The sequence below is a fragment of the Copidosoma floridanum genome, unplaced genomic scaffold (assembly GCF_036245765.1).
Source record: "Copidosoma floridanum isolate Cflo_tuat_1 unplaced genomic scaffold, Cflo_Japanese_pri ptg000032l, whole genome shotgun sequence".
Classification (NCBI taxonomy): Eukaryota; Metazoa; Arthropoda; class Insecta; order Hymenoptera; family Encyrtidae; genus Copidosoma; species Copidosoma floridanum.
Genome location: NW_028321909.1, coordinates 7,334,427 through 7,350,014, shown reverse-complemented (window position 1 = coordinate 7,350,014; position 15,588 = coordinate 7,334,427). Strand labels below are relative to the sequence as shown.

At 41.5% G+C, this 15,588-nt stretch overlaps 2 protein-coding genes across 3 annotated transcripts; one reads left to right on the top strand and one right to left on the bottom strand.

Annotated features, from left to right (window-relative positions):
* The first annotated feature begins 106 nt into the window (after nucleotides 1-106).
* LOC106646637 (immediate early response 3-interacting protein 1) lies at nucleotides 107-1,739 on the top strand. Of its 2 annotated transcripts, XM_089597361.1 has the most exons (4): nucleotides 107-148; nucleotides 519-798; nucleotides 1,305-1,406; nucleotides 1,494-1,739. In XM_089597361.1, the coding sequence occupies exons 2-4, from the start codon at nucleotides 708-710 to the stop codon at nucleotides 1,547-1,549; spliced, it is 249 nt and encodes an 82-aa protein (XP_089453487.1). In that variant the 5' UTR covers nucleotides 107-148; nucleotides 519-707; the 3' UTR covers nucleotides 1,550-1,739. The 2 variants fall into 2 exon arrangements, with proteins under 2 accessions (XP_089453487.1, XP_014218203.1); XM_014362717.2 differs by lacking the exon at nucleotides 107-148 and having other exon boundaries at nucleotides 355-798.
* A 2,952-nt stretch (nucleotides 1,740-4,691) lies between these two features.
* LOC106646635 (uncharacterized) lies at nucleotides 4,692-5,952 on the bottom strand. The gene is made up of 2 exons (XM_014362714.2): nucleotides 5,935-5,952; nucleotides 4,692-5,372 (listed from the first exon to the last, which is right to left on the bottom strand). The coding sequence occupies exons 1-2, from the start codon at nucleotides 5,950-5,952 to the stop codon at nucleotides 4,707-4,709; spliced, it is 684 nt and encodes a 227-aa protein (XP_014218200.2). The 3' UTR covers nucleotides 4,692-4,706.
* Between the last annotated feature and the right edge of the window lie 9,636 nt (nucleotides 5,953-15,588).

The following is a 15,588-nucleotide window of genomic DNA, read 5'->3' as shown; positions in this document are numbered from 1 at the left end:
GAGCGCGCGGGCCAAATGATCGGCCATCTTGAATTTCAAAATGGCCGAAGTCTCTGGCTGCGCAAGAACAGGCAAAAAAGTTAATTAGAGCTTTTGGAGCGTTAGCTGATCTTAATTGCAATGACTGACGCCCCTATATGCGCAAGCAGTGAGTACTTATGTTAAGTATACGTACTTTTTAATTTGAAATTCATGGTATCGTAAGTCGTAATAAGCCGTGTAAGTGAGTCGCGAGTCGCGAGTCGCGAGTGCGTGTGTGTAACGGTACGTCACACAGTCACAGTAATCGACGGTATCTTTATTACTTTTAATGTTTTAATACTGCACGCTAGGACGCGAGACGTGAGTGACCGTTTGCAGTACGGTTAACCGTGCGGTCACACCTTATAGTTAAAATAATAGTCGATTGTTTGTCGGTTGTTATAATCATTTATTTAACGTAGTTATCGTTGCTCTTTGCAGTATAGTGATAGTGATGATAGTATTGTTCGTGATTAAAAATCCGGGTTTCATTGCAGCATGATGACATTTGCGAACAAAGAGTGCTTATTCGAGTCAAAATTCCGATTAATTTGGCGCCGAGCGGGAATCCGGTAAGTTAGGTTAGTTTGTATTAAGTATGCGATCTGCATCTCAGAGTCAGATAGATGATGTCATGATGACAGCAACTTGGACACTATAGTGATAGTATATCAGTAACGACAAACATGGCTTTTACACTTTGGTCACTCTACGAGGCCACTATTTTAGTATTAAATGCCGTCTGCATACTGCACGAGGAAAGGTTTCTGAGAAAATGTGAGTAAAACTATTGTCACCACATAATTTTATATTTGCTTGTATTTCCAATGTATGTGCGAGATATTTTTAGTTTGTAGGTTATATTTACGTTTAGTTTTGTCACTTTTTGACAAGTAAGTTAAGCTAATTTTTGTGATTTTTATCATTGCTTCATTAGTCGCTTCATACCCCTTGACATTACTAATCTCACAGTCCCGTTTGCATGAGAACTACTTGAGTGGTTTACATTCTATGGTGGGAATGGCCTTGAAGAAATTGTTGTTATTACCTGTCTGGTCATATTTATTTCCACATTTTCATCCAAATACCTAACATATCGCTCCTTAGAATTAACATTACTAGGTGCATTTGTATTCTCTTCTAGTTCAGTGTCTAGTTTCTCATCATTTACCCAGTTCAGTTGAAAATAAAAAATAAGTACAAACTTAAAACCTCAATTACTTTAGTATTAGCATTAAGTTAGTGATTAAAGTAATAGAAAAAATATCATGTATCAATTAAAGATGGCTGGGGAGCCAATCAGAATGTCCAAGGATTTGGGGAGCCTCCATCAGTTAAGTCACAGCTCATGCATTTACTCAGGTCGATACGCACAGTAGTTAGAAGTAAGTCTTCAATCAAAATCTGGTGATGTTACAGATGGGTACTTTTAAAAGCATGATAAATAAAAAACAAAATCTTTATTTTTTCAGTTCCACTGATATTTTTCAATATAGTAACGATATTTATAAAACTAATTTTTGGATGAGGTGGCAAGCAATACCAAAGCAGTGTACATATGAGAGTCTAACGTGGCTGGCTAAGCGGGAGCGGTACAAAAGTTGCGGCTGACCAATTTTTCTACAGATTGTGTTAACTTATTTTTACAGTGTGATACACGACATAAAAATAGGAAAAAGAAAAAAATAAAATAAAATAAAATAAAATAAACGATTTCACTCGCCATACTTCAATGCAAAAAGGTTGGTTTTTTCCCCCCCTTGAATATTTCTTAACGCCAAGTAAGTATGCCAATTAAAACGCCAAAAATTACCCAACGCACGTCCCATCCGTCAGCAATCATTAAGAAGCGGCTCATTACAGACGCGTCGATGTCTGAAAAACAAACGAGCCCAAATAAATCGACTCTCATCGATCGAGATCCTCTTTCACGTGCACCGCTGCAGCAGAAACAATGAGTACCGAGGCTTTCGCAATTAAGATTCGCTCGACTTCTTTTAAAACTTAAAAAAAAACTTTTGTTCATCTCTTGGTCGCACGACCACGGTGCGTCAGTTTCTGGATTACACTCGTGTCTGCCGTGGCTTGCAAAATATCTATCATCCTCTCTCTCTCTGTGCTGCAGCCGAGGGATCCAGCTATCAAATCCCACGCTCTCGGAGGACGTGATCTCCCGACTTTCCCCGCGCCTTTGTGGACGAGGCGCCGATGATGCTATCAGGCTGCTCCACTCTTTCATGTCGCTAGAGACAGTCTCAGGTTGTTTGGTTGCGTTTGTGTCCGCAATATGATTTATTATTGGATGGATAAACTTGAAATCGTACCTACACCTGCACCGATTGACGTGCATTTTGATTTTTTAAAGATAGGCGTTTTTATTTGGAGTTTTCATTCTTCACACTATCATTTACCGTCTTTAACATAAAAAAGCGGAGCAAGCAACGGATATCGCTAATGCATGTAATTTAAAAATGTTCAAAAAAATTACGTCAAATCAGGTAACATGTCCATCATTGAAAAATAGGTAAAAGTGCAGCCCCCCGTACTTTCGTACTAAAATTCACCATCATTAAAGAAAAGCAAAGTAGGTATACCATGATACATGTGTGTTTGTGTAAGACGAGAAAAAACCTAATATTCATCGTAATTGGAGGAAAAGGAACGTCGAGTCACGTATGTGTACGTAATGTACCGGTAAGAGGCGAAAAGACCACCATGTACTTAATGATGATTCAACTCGTGCATCAAATATTATGCCTCGCGACTTTGCGAGCGTCATTTGTTACTCAACTCTCGTTGCGATCCACAAACCGCGAGATCCTTTTTCTCTCGTCTTTTATCCATATATTTTCACTCACGCCGCTGGAACGAAACGATGAATGAGCATCCCCGTGTCACACGTACTTATTTTTGTTTTTCCTTTCCTCATCAGCCTTTTTTTCACTTATCTCGTGCTGATGTACACAATAAAGTTGAGGAGGAGCGTTTACGTCACGCTACGGCGAGGAGGAGGGCTCCCCGAGCGCAGATAGAGAAAGAGGATGACGGCGCAGCGGTGAAAGGACATTGGCGAGGAGAGAAAGGCGGCGTCGGGGGAAAAATTGAGCCTCCCTCCTCAAAGGACGCGCTGCGATCATGATGATGATGGAGAGGCATCGGAGTGTGAATTTTTTTCTCTTCTGGGAGAAAACGAAAGGATTCGTACTGGAATGCACACGAGGTGTAAGGGGTCAGTTGGTTGATGCGGGGTCATCTCTAATGGTTGGATGAGCAAGAGGGGGGGGGGGCATTGCGCGACTTTTTTAGACAGAGAGGATGCGTGCGACGTAAAAGTGCAGAGTAGGTACACATAAGTTTATAAAAATGTCTTTGCGGAGAAAGCGGATACTTAATAGGGAAAGGTTACACGCGTGATGCGTGTGTTTTATCGAGAGAAACCTCGACCGGAAGAGGAAGACGCAGTGCTGCTTCTTTTTCTCAGCCTTTCTTTTCTTTGTTTTTCCTTTTTTTGTTTTTAGTATCGCTGGGGTAGCGTTGGGTGTGCAAGGGTGAAATAATACAAAAAAAACTACGGCATGTTACGGTGGCGACGTATTTTTTTTTCTTTTTTTTATTATTATTTTCCTACAAAAAAAGCCTTTATACAAGTACAAAAAATGCGTGGTTAAGGACATATTAAAACAAGAAATATATAAAAAAAAAAAAACAATAATATTCTTGCATTATACAGAGAGAGAGAGAGAGAGTTTGTTTGAGGATAAAAAAAAAAAAAAAAATGAAAAAAAAGAAATAGCTGTGGTGTTTCTTAAACAGACGGCCTTTGACTCCCGATGACAATGTAATCCCTTTTGTACAATATAACTATTGTGTTGTATTTTCTGCGCGTCTGTACAATAACATGTGTGTTTCATGTGATTATGTGAAATGTAAAAACATCATCTTCGTGTAAATATATATTTACAATGCGCCCGAGCGCGTATACTTCGTCACGTATACAATATTATTGATATCATATTAATAAAAATAAATCATGATAATTGTGGTTTAACCCCCCCCCCTATTTCTCCGAGAGCTTGCTCTATCCTTTTTTTTGCGTTATTTCTTCTACTTTTCCTTCCTCGTGCAATGTAATGGTCATTATCATAGAACATTCCCAACTGGTCTCTCCTCTTTTTTTTTTTCCCCCTACATTTCATTGGTTTCGTTGTAGCGCCGTCGACGCGCGTAATAGTTCACACATCGTAGGCTCGCCCACGCCCGCCTTTATATGCATGTGAATTCTCGCCGTGACGACCTTCCGCGACTGTATTATACATAATAACTAGATCTACCGAGAGTAATCGAGGGACGATGATCCTCCCCTTTCTTCCTCCATTGCGTTTGCTCCCGAGCCCCCTTGGGTGTTGTCCAGGGGCTCAAACGAGACGTTCCTCCTCCGCTCACGATTGTCCAAATACTCTCCGCTGAACTTTTTGATGGCTCATCTTCGTTTAATTTTGCACCGACCTTCCGACCGGGTGGAAGCGAACAAGTACAAAATCTTGGATTACGCGTGGCAGCTCCAACCGGGAGTATACATGTGTGTACGGCACTCCCACAGTCCCTGGTGGGAATCCGGGGGGGTTACATCGTCCGAGTTCCCACCAGGGAGTCGCACTCCTCTCCGATCGTCGGGCTGATGGATCTTAGAATGGGGCGCCGTAGCTCCCGCTGGGCCTGCCGCTCGGGTACCCACCGCCGCTGGGCCCGCTGGGGTAGCCACCGCCGCTGGGTCCGCTCGGGTAGCCACCGCCACTGGGTCCGCTCGGGTAGCCACCGCCGCTCCCCTGACTGACCTGGTGCAACTGGGCGACCTCGATGCCCTGGCGAATCCCCTCAAAGTCGATCCCGACGACGCGGCCGCCACCGAGTCCTGGGGCTCCGTAGCTCGTGCTGGGTGGGGCTCCGTAGCTCGAGCCCGGCGAGGGTGCCCCGTATCCCGAGCTGGGAGGCGCCCCGTAGCTCGAACTGGGCCCACCCGAGGGGTAGCCACCTCCGCCACCTCCGCCACCGCCACCGCCGCCGCTGGATGCTTCCTCCTTGATGATGATGGACTTGAGTTGCTCGAGGAGGGCGGGGTCGACGTTGGCGCCTTCGCTGCTCTGGTAGCCGCCCGAGGAGACCTGGGTGTAGCCGCCTCCTCCTCCTCCTCCCCCACCGAAGCCTCCGCCGCCTCCAGAGTAGCCACCGCCACCGCCCCCGGAGTAGCCGCCACCGCCGCCGAAGCCTCCACCTCCGCCGCCCGGCCTTTGGTACGCGTAGCCGGAGGGCGGCTCGGCCAGGGCTAGCCCTGCCATTCCGACGACCACACACTGCAAGCAGGATTTTATCGTGTTTACCATCGTTTCTTGTACAACGTGACAACGGGGTTGTTGGGAAAAATAATTAGTGGATGTGTATTGGATGTTTGGAAATGAACGGCGGGAAAAACAATAGTCTGCACCTGTACAAAGGTGCTCGATGGAAATGAATTTGATTTTCACTCGGGCGCTAATGAGGAAGCGATCGGATACGATAGCTCCTCTTTTTTTTTTTCTCCTCCATCGAAAGAGAAAGTCTCCCGATGGTTATTGTACGCGCTCGCGATATACACGCACTTTTCGAATTAATGTCGAGTGGTTTTTTTTTCCAAGTTAAAAATTTGTAGTTTAGTCGCGTCACTACGTCCATCCGTCGTCACTTGAAAATGTGCGTGTACGAGTTGGTTCAAAGTCCGCCCGTTTCGCCAATCGTTAAATGTTGAAGGATTGTTTGACCAAATGAAAAATAAACAACTAAAAGATTAAATATAAAAAAAAGAGAGAGAGAGAGAGGAGGATCAAGTTAACGGGGAAGTGAGTAGAGAAAGAAAATGAAAAAAAAAAAAACGCTTACCGCGATCAGAGTGTTCATGCTGGTTGCAGGTGCGCTTGCCACTCTGCTCTGTGACTCCGTGGAAGGTGCACCCGGTTATTTTATACCCCATGAGGGACATACGGAGAAAGAGAGAGAAAGACGCTCACCGGCGTCCAGTGGGGACCAAAGGAAGGTGGTGGGCAGGAGGAGGAGGTGGAGGGAGCAAGCAGAGTCGCTGCACCAGTATCATCATCACCACCACCGTATAATACGGTGAGAGTAAAAGCTCTCCTCCTCCTCCTGCTCCTTTTCTTTTACTCCGTCGACGATGAAGTTTGCGCGCGTATTTTTGGTACATATCCCCGAGTGCCCTAGACCTAGAGACTCGGTTCAACCTCCTTGTGTCTGTTTTTACTTTCTCTTTTTTTTTTTTTTAAAAAAAAAAAAAAAAAGGAAAGAAAAAAAGTTTCGCTCTACTTACTCGACCCTCCATACGTCATTTGCACGGTTCAACATTTATCTTCCCCGGGAATCCTCGCAACATCAACTCTCTCAGGGCCCAAGTTCGTAGGCATAAAATAATGCGTAATATAAATTGAATCGCCCATAAAATCCACCTTTTTGATTATTCAGCTCGCGCACCGATGAAATTACGTAACGTATCCCCCCGCCCCTGCCCAATGTCACCGTGTATATAATATATACGACGTCAATGCCGCGCGCGTACATATATAAATGCACTGCAGGTATACGTGTCACCGCAAGAGTATGTGTTACATTATTACGCCCGTGGAAATTAAAACCGCCCAATTAAAGGCGAAATCTCGCGTCGCGAGGCATTAAATTTCCAATAAATATTATGATACACCTTTATACATAGTGCACGCGTATTATTTATTATACACACGCGCTAACCCGTTACCCTCTTTTTTTCTTTTTCTCCACCCCATTTATCGTTAATTTCATCGTCTCGGTCGTCACAATTCCCTTTTTCTTTTCCTCTCCCTGCATCTATCATTATACAATACGCTCTTTCCTCCCGTATGGTTCATCGATTAAAATGTTATCGTGTTCAATTAAATAAATAACAATTGTTGTTATTATAATTAGCATGCGACGTGCACACGACGAACGCACTTTCTGGGGAATTACGCAAAAGACGCGCCGTCGCTTATGGTTTTTGATGTATGTATATCTATAAGCGATTTCGCATGCACACAGAAAGTGACGCAAGACCGTGCGGCTGCATCAGCTTTATAAGCCGACTTTTGTGCGTAAGTGTACATACCTAGGTACTACGCAGAAAACTGCGACTGTGGGCATAATCCACGGTACATAGGAGCATAGTACAATATAATGTCCATACGATTGCGATGTTATTATTACATGTATTGTAAATACTTTTGCTTGCTTATCCGCAAACGTAAAACTTGAATGTACACCAATGGCAATCGAACCGAATCTAAAGCGTCGTTTCACCGTATTTTGGAACGAGGTTGAACGATAAAATTAAATTTGTGCAAGTATATACTACGTATTGGGATACAATTTGAAAAACTTGGATCAAAATTTATGTTTACGACTGATTTTTCCGAAATTACCAAAGTAAGGGTATAGTATTTAAAACAATAACTTTGAGAGCCATCGGCCAAGTTGAACGATAGGAATTGGAGCTGCGGGTCGTAAAAGATATGGTGTGGTGTACCGTTAAGTTCATAAGCTTTTAACGATATTGAGGATTCTCAAATCAAAATTCCGTCTTTCGCCCAACTTTGGGAAGCATCAATTTATACACTGTAAATCCAAGTGTAGCGTACGTAAAGTACACGTGTATTTTTTTTATTATTTTTTTTTTTTTTCATTTATAAAATGCATTGCTGTTGCGTTGATGATAAACAAAGAACAACGAAATTTGTCGTTCACCAAGTACTCATACCTGTAGTTCTACTAAACTGGGTACTTTTTAACGGAAAAAGTAAAAAAAATTGTTTAGTTTAATGAAGCAAGCAAAACAGCTTACGAAGAGTCGATTTGGTTTTCCTCAAAAGGTTCATCAGCACTACTGCTGTGAATTTTGTCAAAACCCGAAATTTCATTTATACCTACGTACCAACATAATAACACCTATGTACAGAAAAAAAAGTGCTTTGAAATGGCAAACGTTCAAAAAAAAGGACCTCGATACAGCCAAGGCACTCGAGTGATTTACGATCATACGGGTCGTCCTGGTCGAAATAATTGCTCCTTCTTAAATTCTATCTGTTAGGAAAGAAAAAAAAAAAGTACAAGCTCGATACCTATTACACGGGAGAAGTGAAAGTCTATCTCTGCGTGGACTCTGTGTGTATACCGTAGGTCGAGGGTCCGCGCGTGTACATTATTATTATATTCTTGCCTCCGATGCGTTGATTATTCGTGGCAATCATTCGCCGCGATTTTTTTTTTTTTTAATTTTATTTTTAGATCTGCTGCCGCGAGTGACGTAAACCGACGACGCTCACGACTCATCGAGTACACATGTATTAATTTTTTGTTCCCATCCTCCACGATATTTACCTATATATAAGCGAAGGCTTTTGTTCATCATTAGCTGTGCCAAAGACAAAAGAGGAATTTTCCTCGCGGCGTGAACTTTGAAAAGCCACGCTATCGGCCGAAGTGCCGCGCATCTGTATCGGGTGAAAGGAGTGTGTATCCTTGTATAGATGCAACCATCGTAAAGTCCTTCCGGGCGCTCGACCGAGAGAGCGGGGCTTCCCGGTGTGCCTTCTTTCCCACAGCCCGTGAATTTATGTACACGTTTGCCGCGGTCCTTTGGCCTCTGGCCGGAAATCCGCGCAATCATTTTCCGATCGACCGTACATCATTATTACGCTTCGAGGAGGTTACTGCCATTTTTTATCATTGGTAAAATTACAAATGTATACGCCGGATAAGGTCGACCGCGTGGTTACAACAATTATCCCCCTGCCGAGGTAATCTCAAGGTATAAGATCTACTTTTTTTTTCTTTCCCCCCGCGTCCCTTCCCTCCAAGTGCAAACAGACCCTCTGGCAATGAGCACGTGGGTTAACTATACGTAAACCCTATGCAGCTTGTGCAATTTTCACAGAGTTGACGAACCTGCATTTTTATCGATGGAATGGAAAAAAAAAAAAAAATCCAAACTTGTGTGTACATGAGTGCGCGCGTTGCGACAATAATATATATTGTATAGTCGTGCCACGGTGCAACTTTAAGTATAAGTGACGTGAGAAGAATATAATATTGTTTGTTTTAGCCCGATGCGCGTTTTTTCTCAAATTTATAGACGCGGTGTGCGTGCCATTTTTTACCATTTCGTCCACAGTAACAACGGGGAGGAGTGACGCTTGTTTTACGAAACGTGTGATAGGTACAACGTGTATTTTGTAACCCTTTAACGCCACACACTTGGTTTTCTATGCTAGTTATGAAACTATTGCATCCTGAGAGAGGCGTATTGATTTTCCATTTGTTGAATACATTTGCGTCGGGATAGTTAGTTCGGCGTCGCTTTCGAAAAAAAAAAACGCGAGAAAGCAAAAAAATTTGTGAGTAAGACGAGAGGCGCGAGTTGGTGGAGGAAAATTCGGTTCGGGCGTGCAATAAAAACGCGAGCTTTATTATGCGCTCGGAGGACCCGATCGAAAGCGAAAACGGAACTGCCTTAAATTCGAGAAATGACTTCGGCCTTCGAGAGAGCGCGGGCCGTAAAAAAAAAATTGCGACCCACATTGCCGTTCAAATTTCGAGTTTGTAATGGGATGCTCGCTTGATTTCTTTTGAGAGTGCTGTTTCACGAGCGGTGCGGCGGTCGTTGTTGAATAATTCTTTATTGTTTTTCTTTCTCAAAGTAAAAGTGATGTAAAATCAAATTGAAAAATCAAGTTTTTTCTTTCTTTCTTTTTTTTTTTTTTTTTTTTTTATTCTTCATTCCAAGAACCTATTTTTGGTACAAAGTAAGAATCTATTGAATGTATGATGAAATTTGCTTTGGCGAATAATTTCCGACTCACTGTGAAATTGTGTAACACATTTTAGCCCGTGTAAACGTCGAACAAAAGGTAATGCAAACACTCGTTGCAGGTTCAGAATTTCAGATATATATGACCTGAATACTTTTCCAAAAGAAACTATCAGCCAATTTTGACTACATATCGCTCGATTACTCAATTCGGCAAGTTATTTCGCGACTTTGGTAATTACCCACGTGGTTGCGAATTTTGTTTTTTCGCGAATTTGTAATACATGCTGGGAGAGAAAGTATTTTACATTCAACTCAGGTCCAAAAAATCTTCATTGTACTCAAAATGAATTGCTCAATTCTTCCCCGAGCGACTATTTTTTACTTTCGAGATGAGCACGCAATTATAATTTTCGAAAAAATAATTATTACGCTTAATATAATGAAAACATTTATTTCCTCTCTCGTTCGTGAACGTTAAAAAAAAAAAAAAAAAAAAATCCACGAATAATGACCCCAAAAAATGTCAACCAGCTTACAGAGAATCTGCAAGGATAATACATTACTCCCGTGTTAAGAAGAATGAACGGACATGTAAGAATACACGATGGCGCTTTCTCCAAAATAACCCGGTCAGTTTTGCCTTGCAATTATAATTGTGTCGCGCTCTCCCCAGGAGCGCTTGCATAGGTATAGCATTGAAAATAAACTCGCAGATATAAAAATAAAATAAAAAATAGTTCACACTCTTATGTGATATTTCTTTCCACTTGAGTCACATTGTCAGAGTATACCACAAAAATGTGGGTTCGAGGTGATGATGAACGAAAAAAAACAAGTCTCTATATAAATAAAAAGAAAAAGCTAAATCTTCTCGTTTGCTGATCTTAACGACCGCATTGGGTGTTAATGACAGTGTCAATTATTTATAGCCAAAGCTTGTAACTCGGCCCCTCTGGCTGATGTCCTCTAAATAAGTTTTTTTTTTTTACTTTTAAGAGGAGTCTACAAATCGACCGAGAAAGTTATAATAGCTACCGAACAACGCCGATGGCGCTACTCGTCTGCCGATCTTATCTGTATATTATATAGGTGTCAAGTTGTAGTAAACGTCATATTTTACCTATACAAGATCGTTTCGCATCAGCGATTTTTTTTTTTTTTTTTTTTTATAGAACAACTTAATAGTTTGATGGAGAGGTGACCTGATTTTGTAGTGCGATCACGCCGACAGATCATCGTGTTTTTGAATACTATTAGGTATACACGTGCAGATTTTGATATTGACGTCAAAGTGTTAATATTGACTGTTTGAACTGGGTGTGTCTGATAAAGTTATTTCTGGCGTTTTCACAAAATTCAAGTCATTAAAAATGGCCAAATTAATGGATACTTTTGCGATCTCTTCAAAACGTTTGAGAAGTATTTGTCTATGATAATTTTAGAAAATTTTAAAATTCGCTATAATAGTACAAATTTTTATTTCAAGACGGTGATTTTTTTTTTTTTGTACGGAAAGTAATGTATAATTGTTATCTAAATAATCTTAGAAACGTTACATTTCGGCAATCCTAAAAAGTACGTTTTTAACCAATGTTTTCCAACGCCTACTCAAGATCTCAATAATTATTCCGTGATTGATTTTTAAACGAAAAAAAAAAAACAAAAATCCCCCAACTCTCAACAAAATGCATTCAACATCACAATAAAAGCACGCAAGTGCAAAGGAGCGAATAAAGGGAATTTCTTTTTTCGATAAGCCTCGCAGGCAGGAAACTTTCGCCTCCTGCTCGTGCGTAAGTACATACATACGCGAGTAGCTGCGAGTAGACTTGTCGTAGGTGTCTTCCTCCTTAATGCACGTTGTCCCACCGTACGTATAATACGTACACCATTAGTGGATTAGTACTATGTGCCCATACATGTAATGATGCACTTGCGAGCCGTGTGCAATTTTTTTTTATTACCTTATATACCAATCTGTGCTGTTTGTACATATACACCTGCAGATGAATACGTATTCGCGATTTCATAGCCATCGGAGTTAAAGTATAATGCAACTGCGAAAGAGCTTTCGTTTATCTGTAATGAAATAATAACCATTATCTCGCATAAAAATTAGCTGCGTGGATTTTTTTTTTTTTAATACCTGGCTCGTACAATATAATACACGTATGTGTGTTTTCTTGCATAAATTACGCGCACTTGATCCGTGAATTATTAGATTACCGTGGTGGAGAAAGTTGGGCTAATTGAATTTTTTAATAATACTTTATCAGGTACACACAGTCTCACGTCGAGTTTTGCGTGGATTTTACGTAAACTAGAAATAATTTCATCCACACAAGCAAAGTTAGAACAATTATTTTAATAATTCTTTTTAGGTACGCGAAAAAAGAAAAAAGAAAAAAAAAACATGTTGATCAAATTGTAAGACAGCTGTTTGCGGTGGACGCTCCCTTGTACCTCGAACCATTAGGTGTATACGCCGTACGAGAGAGTTTGCCGGTCAAATATTTGTTTTAAACCACACGCGCTAATTTTCCGCTTCGACGATACACCTGCGTCTTTTCACGAAATTTAAGGATTACCCGTAATACTGGATCACGGCGGTATATAGTTGGCCTTGAAATCACACCTCACCTATTTTGCATAATCCGAACGCGTATCATTGTCTCCACATCAGCTTGTGATCGGCTTTGGTGCGCGTGTTCTTGTTTGCCGTACCTCTCGTCGCTCGTGTTTTCCAGAAAAGCATTAGCCGATTTTCGTCACACGGACTCAGTCTGACCTTGGAAAACTCGGTTGAAAACCATTTTTTTAAGCCTAATATTGATTCAACACTCGTTGTTTTAGAAATTTCAATTTTTACGCGTGGTATCGGTACTTGGGAAGCACAAAAACACTTGAACAATCAACGAGATTTCCATACGAATGAAAAGCAATAGTTTCAAAGTTATTCGTCGCCTGACTTGAGTCACAATTTTTTCGAAAAATTCAACATCTAAAAATCATTTCACGCGCTTCGGCAATGCGTATGATAATTATACCTTGGAATAATTATCATACGCAGCTTCGTAACAACCAAAGCTACATACACATCCATTGGAAAAATTATCAAAAGAATCTTTCATAAAAAAAAAAAAAAAAAAAAAAAAAAAAATTGTAAAATCATCCTCCTGAGCGTCTCGTGCAACCATCATCATCCTCCATGGAGCCGCGCGCATCAAAGAAATCATAATCTCTCAATAAAAAAAAGGCACACCGGCCACCTGGTTTACGTCACCCTAGAGCTGCAAACGCGGAAGCAGGTCCTCTCTCTCTCTCCTGTTGTACCCATGTAATATACTCATGCCCGCGTGTGCACTGCGGCACCTTAATTCCGCTGGTCTACAACACACCACGTAGCTGCAGCTACCGCATCCCCGCGCGAATTTTCTCCATCGCATCTCTTCTATATTATACCTACTCTCACGCCGCTATTACGCAAATTGCTCATATATATATATTAGACACGCGGGAAAGCGGAGCACACAGCGGTATAAAGCACCTACCACGCGGTTGCACAAGCTTCTGTCTCTGTACCTACGTGTCTACACGTTACCTCTTCTTGCCCGCACACACACTGGTACACAACAGTACCATAGGGTATATATAATATATATTATACACACAGGATGACTCCCGTGTATATACATGAAATCCGGCGAAGAAAGACGCGTTAGCTGCAATATAGCGTAATGCTGCACCTGATGCTTATACTCTCTCTCTCTCTCTCTCTCTGTACGGGCGCGCATATTCATCACAGCCGATGAATTCTGATGACCCGTGACCTCGGGGTTCGCTTGCACGGACTTATCTTCCTTTAAGCCTTTGCTCGTAGATGTATGTTTTTTTTTCTTACTTTTTTTTTTTTTTTTTTTAAAGCTACTCGTACGCACGTATTATGACACTGTGGTACGCAGCACAGGTGCCCGTGCATGTGTTTGTTGAAGTCGTATGTACGCGGTAAGACGCGGCGTATATAATTTTGCAGGCGACTGCGACGACGACGGACGCCAAACGCGTTTTGTAGGTCGAAACTTTCCTGCAATTACAAAACTCGCCTACTATACCCACATTGCTTATACTTACTTACTTATCGTTGGCAACGTGTATACCTACGTGTACGTGTAAACTTGCAGAAGGAAGCGCGGCTGGCTCTTTTGAGGAAAAAAAAAACAAAAAAAAGAAACTGCGAAAGACGTGAGCGCCCGCGTTCTAGATTATGGTTTTGGATAATGGCTTTTTGGATTGCCACATTTGATTGTTTTCTCGCCTTTTGTTGCGATTAAGGGCGTTTTTAAATCGTTGCACTTACGATTATTGAGGATTAATTGTTTTTTTAAAATTACAATTCGTTCCTTCAAAGATCAATACGTATGTATATATTACGCTTCCCTTGATGATGATAAAACATTGCCATTTTATCAATAACCCCGTGATTGCACCTTCGATAAATACACGCGTGCAGCAACTCATTACAGAAATGGCTCGTCCACGTTAACGACATCTCCAACAGCCGCAAGGAAAGTACATATATACATGCACTTATATAAATTTATATACATTTTACAAGCTATAACGCGTACACTCGTGAGAAATCTGCTTGGATTGGTGCTCTCGTGCATTCATCCTTTGGATTAAGATGTTACGAGGATGCTCGTTTATACTGCATGCGTATAAATATAGGAGTTGTATATGTACGAGTTATCATTTTTCATATTATAAAGTCACACGTGTGTACCTCGTATACGTACTTATTTTATATCGGAAGCGCAAAGTCTTCTTTCATTTTCCCATGCAGAGACGGTAGTCGTACACATGTATATATAGGTGTAATATATAATCGCCTCGCGAGGAGTGCTCTATATATATCTATATCTCCGTGCCGTGTGTGTCACAGGTACTTATATAGAGGCATGTACATCATTGTATACGCGTGTGCGTGCAAATGAAAATCCTCCCGGAGAAAGGCTTCCTGCCTCTCGTCCTCTATGCGTTGAGTGTGCAAGTATCGTCTTCTTTTCCTTCCTCGGAGGAGGAACAACGCGACATTTTTTCCACAGCCATCGCTGTACACGCCATACGTGTACATACACCTCCATATGCATACACCAAGTTGGATTCGCTTGAGCTCGCCTCTCACGTACATTTTCGGCAATCGCCTTTGCTTCTTTTTTTCGATCCCCTTGCGTAATGTCGGATGGATTGCAGCGACCCGCTTGGCGATGCTTAATTTCGTTTGTCGTTCCTTTTTTACTTCTATACTTGCTCGTGGAAATCGTGCTCCGTTCATCGAGACTTTTTTTTCTGTTTTTCTTCGTGCGTTTCATTGTTTCGAAAATTTTTAATCGAGATGTCACATTTTCTTTTTTTTTCGGCCTGTAACGCGTGTTGGGTATAAAATTTGAAAGTTGTTTTTGAAAAATTTTGCAATGCGCGAGTATACGACTTTGAGGTGAAAGGAGAGAGAGAGGAAGGATCACGTAACATCGGCAAATGTGTTTGGAGGATGAATCAAACTCTAATAAACACAAACATGATATTTCGCATGGCGCAAAGTTTCTCTAATGTACCGATGGCGATCAAAAAGGGGCGGGAGGACAGAAGCCGATGTGAGAGCCAGCTCTTTCCCGAGGCCTTTTTTTTCAATTTAAGATCTGTAT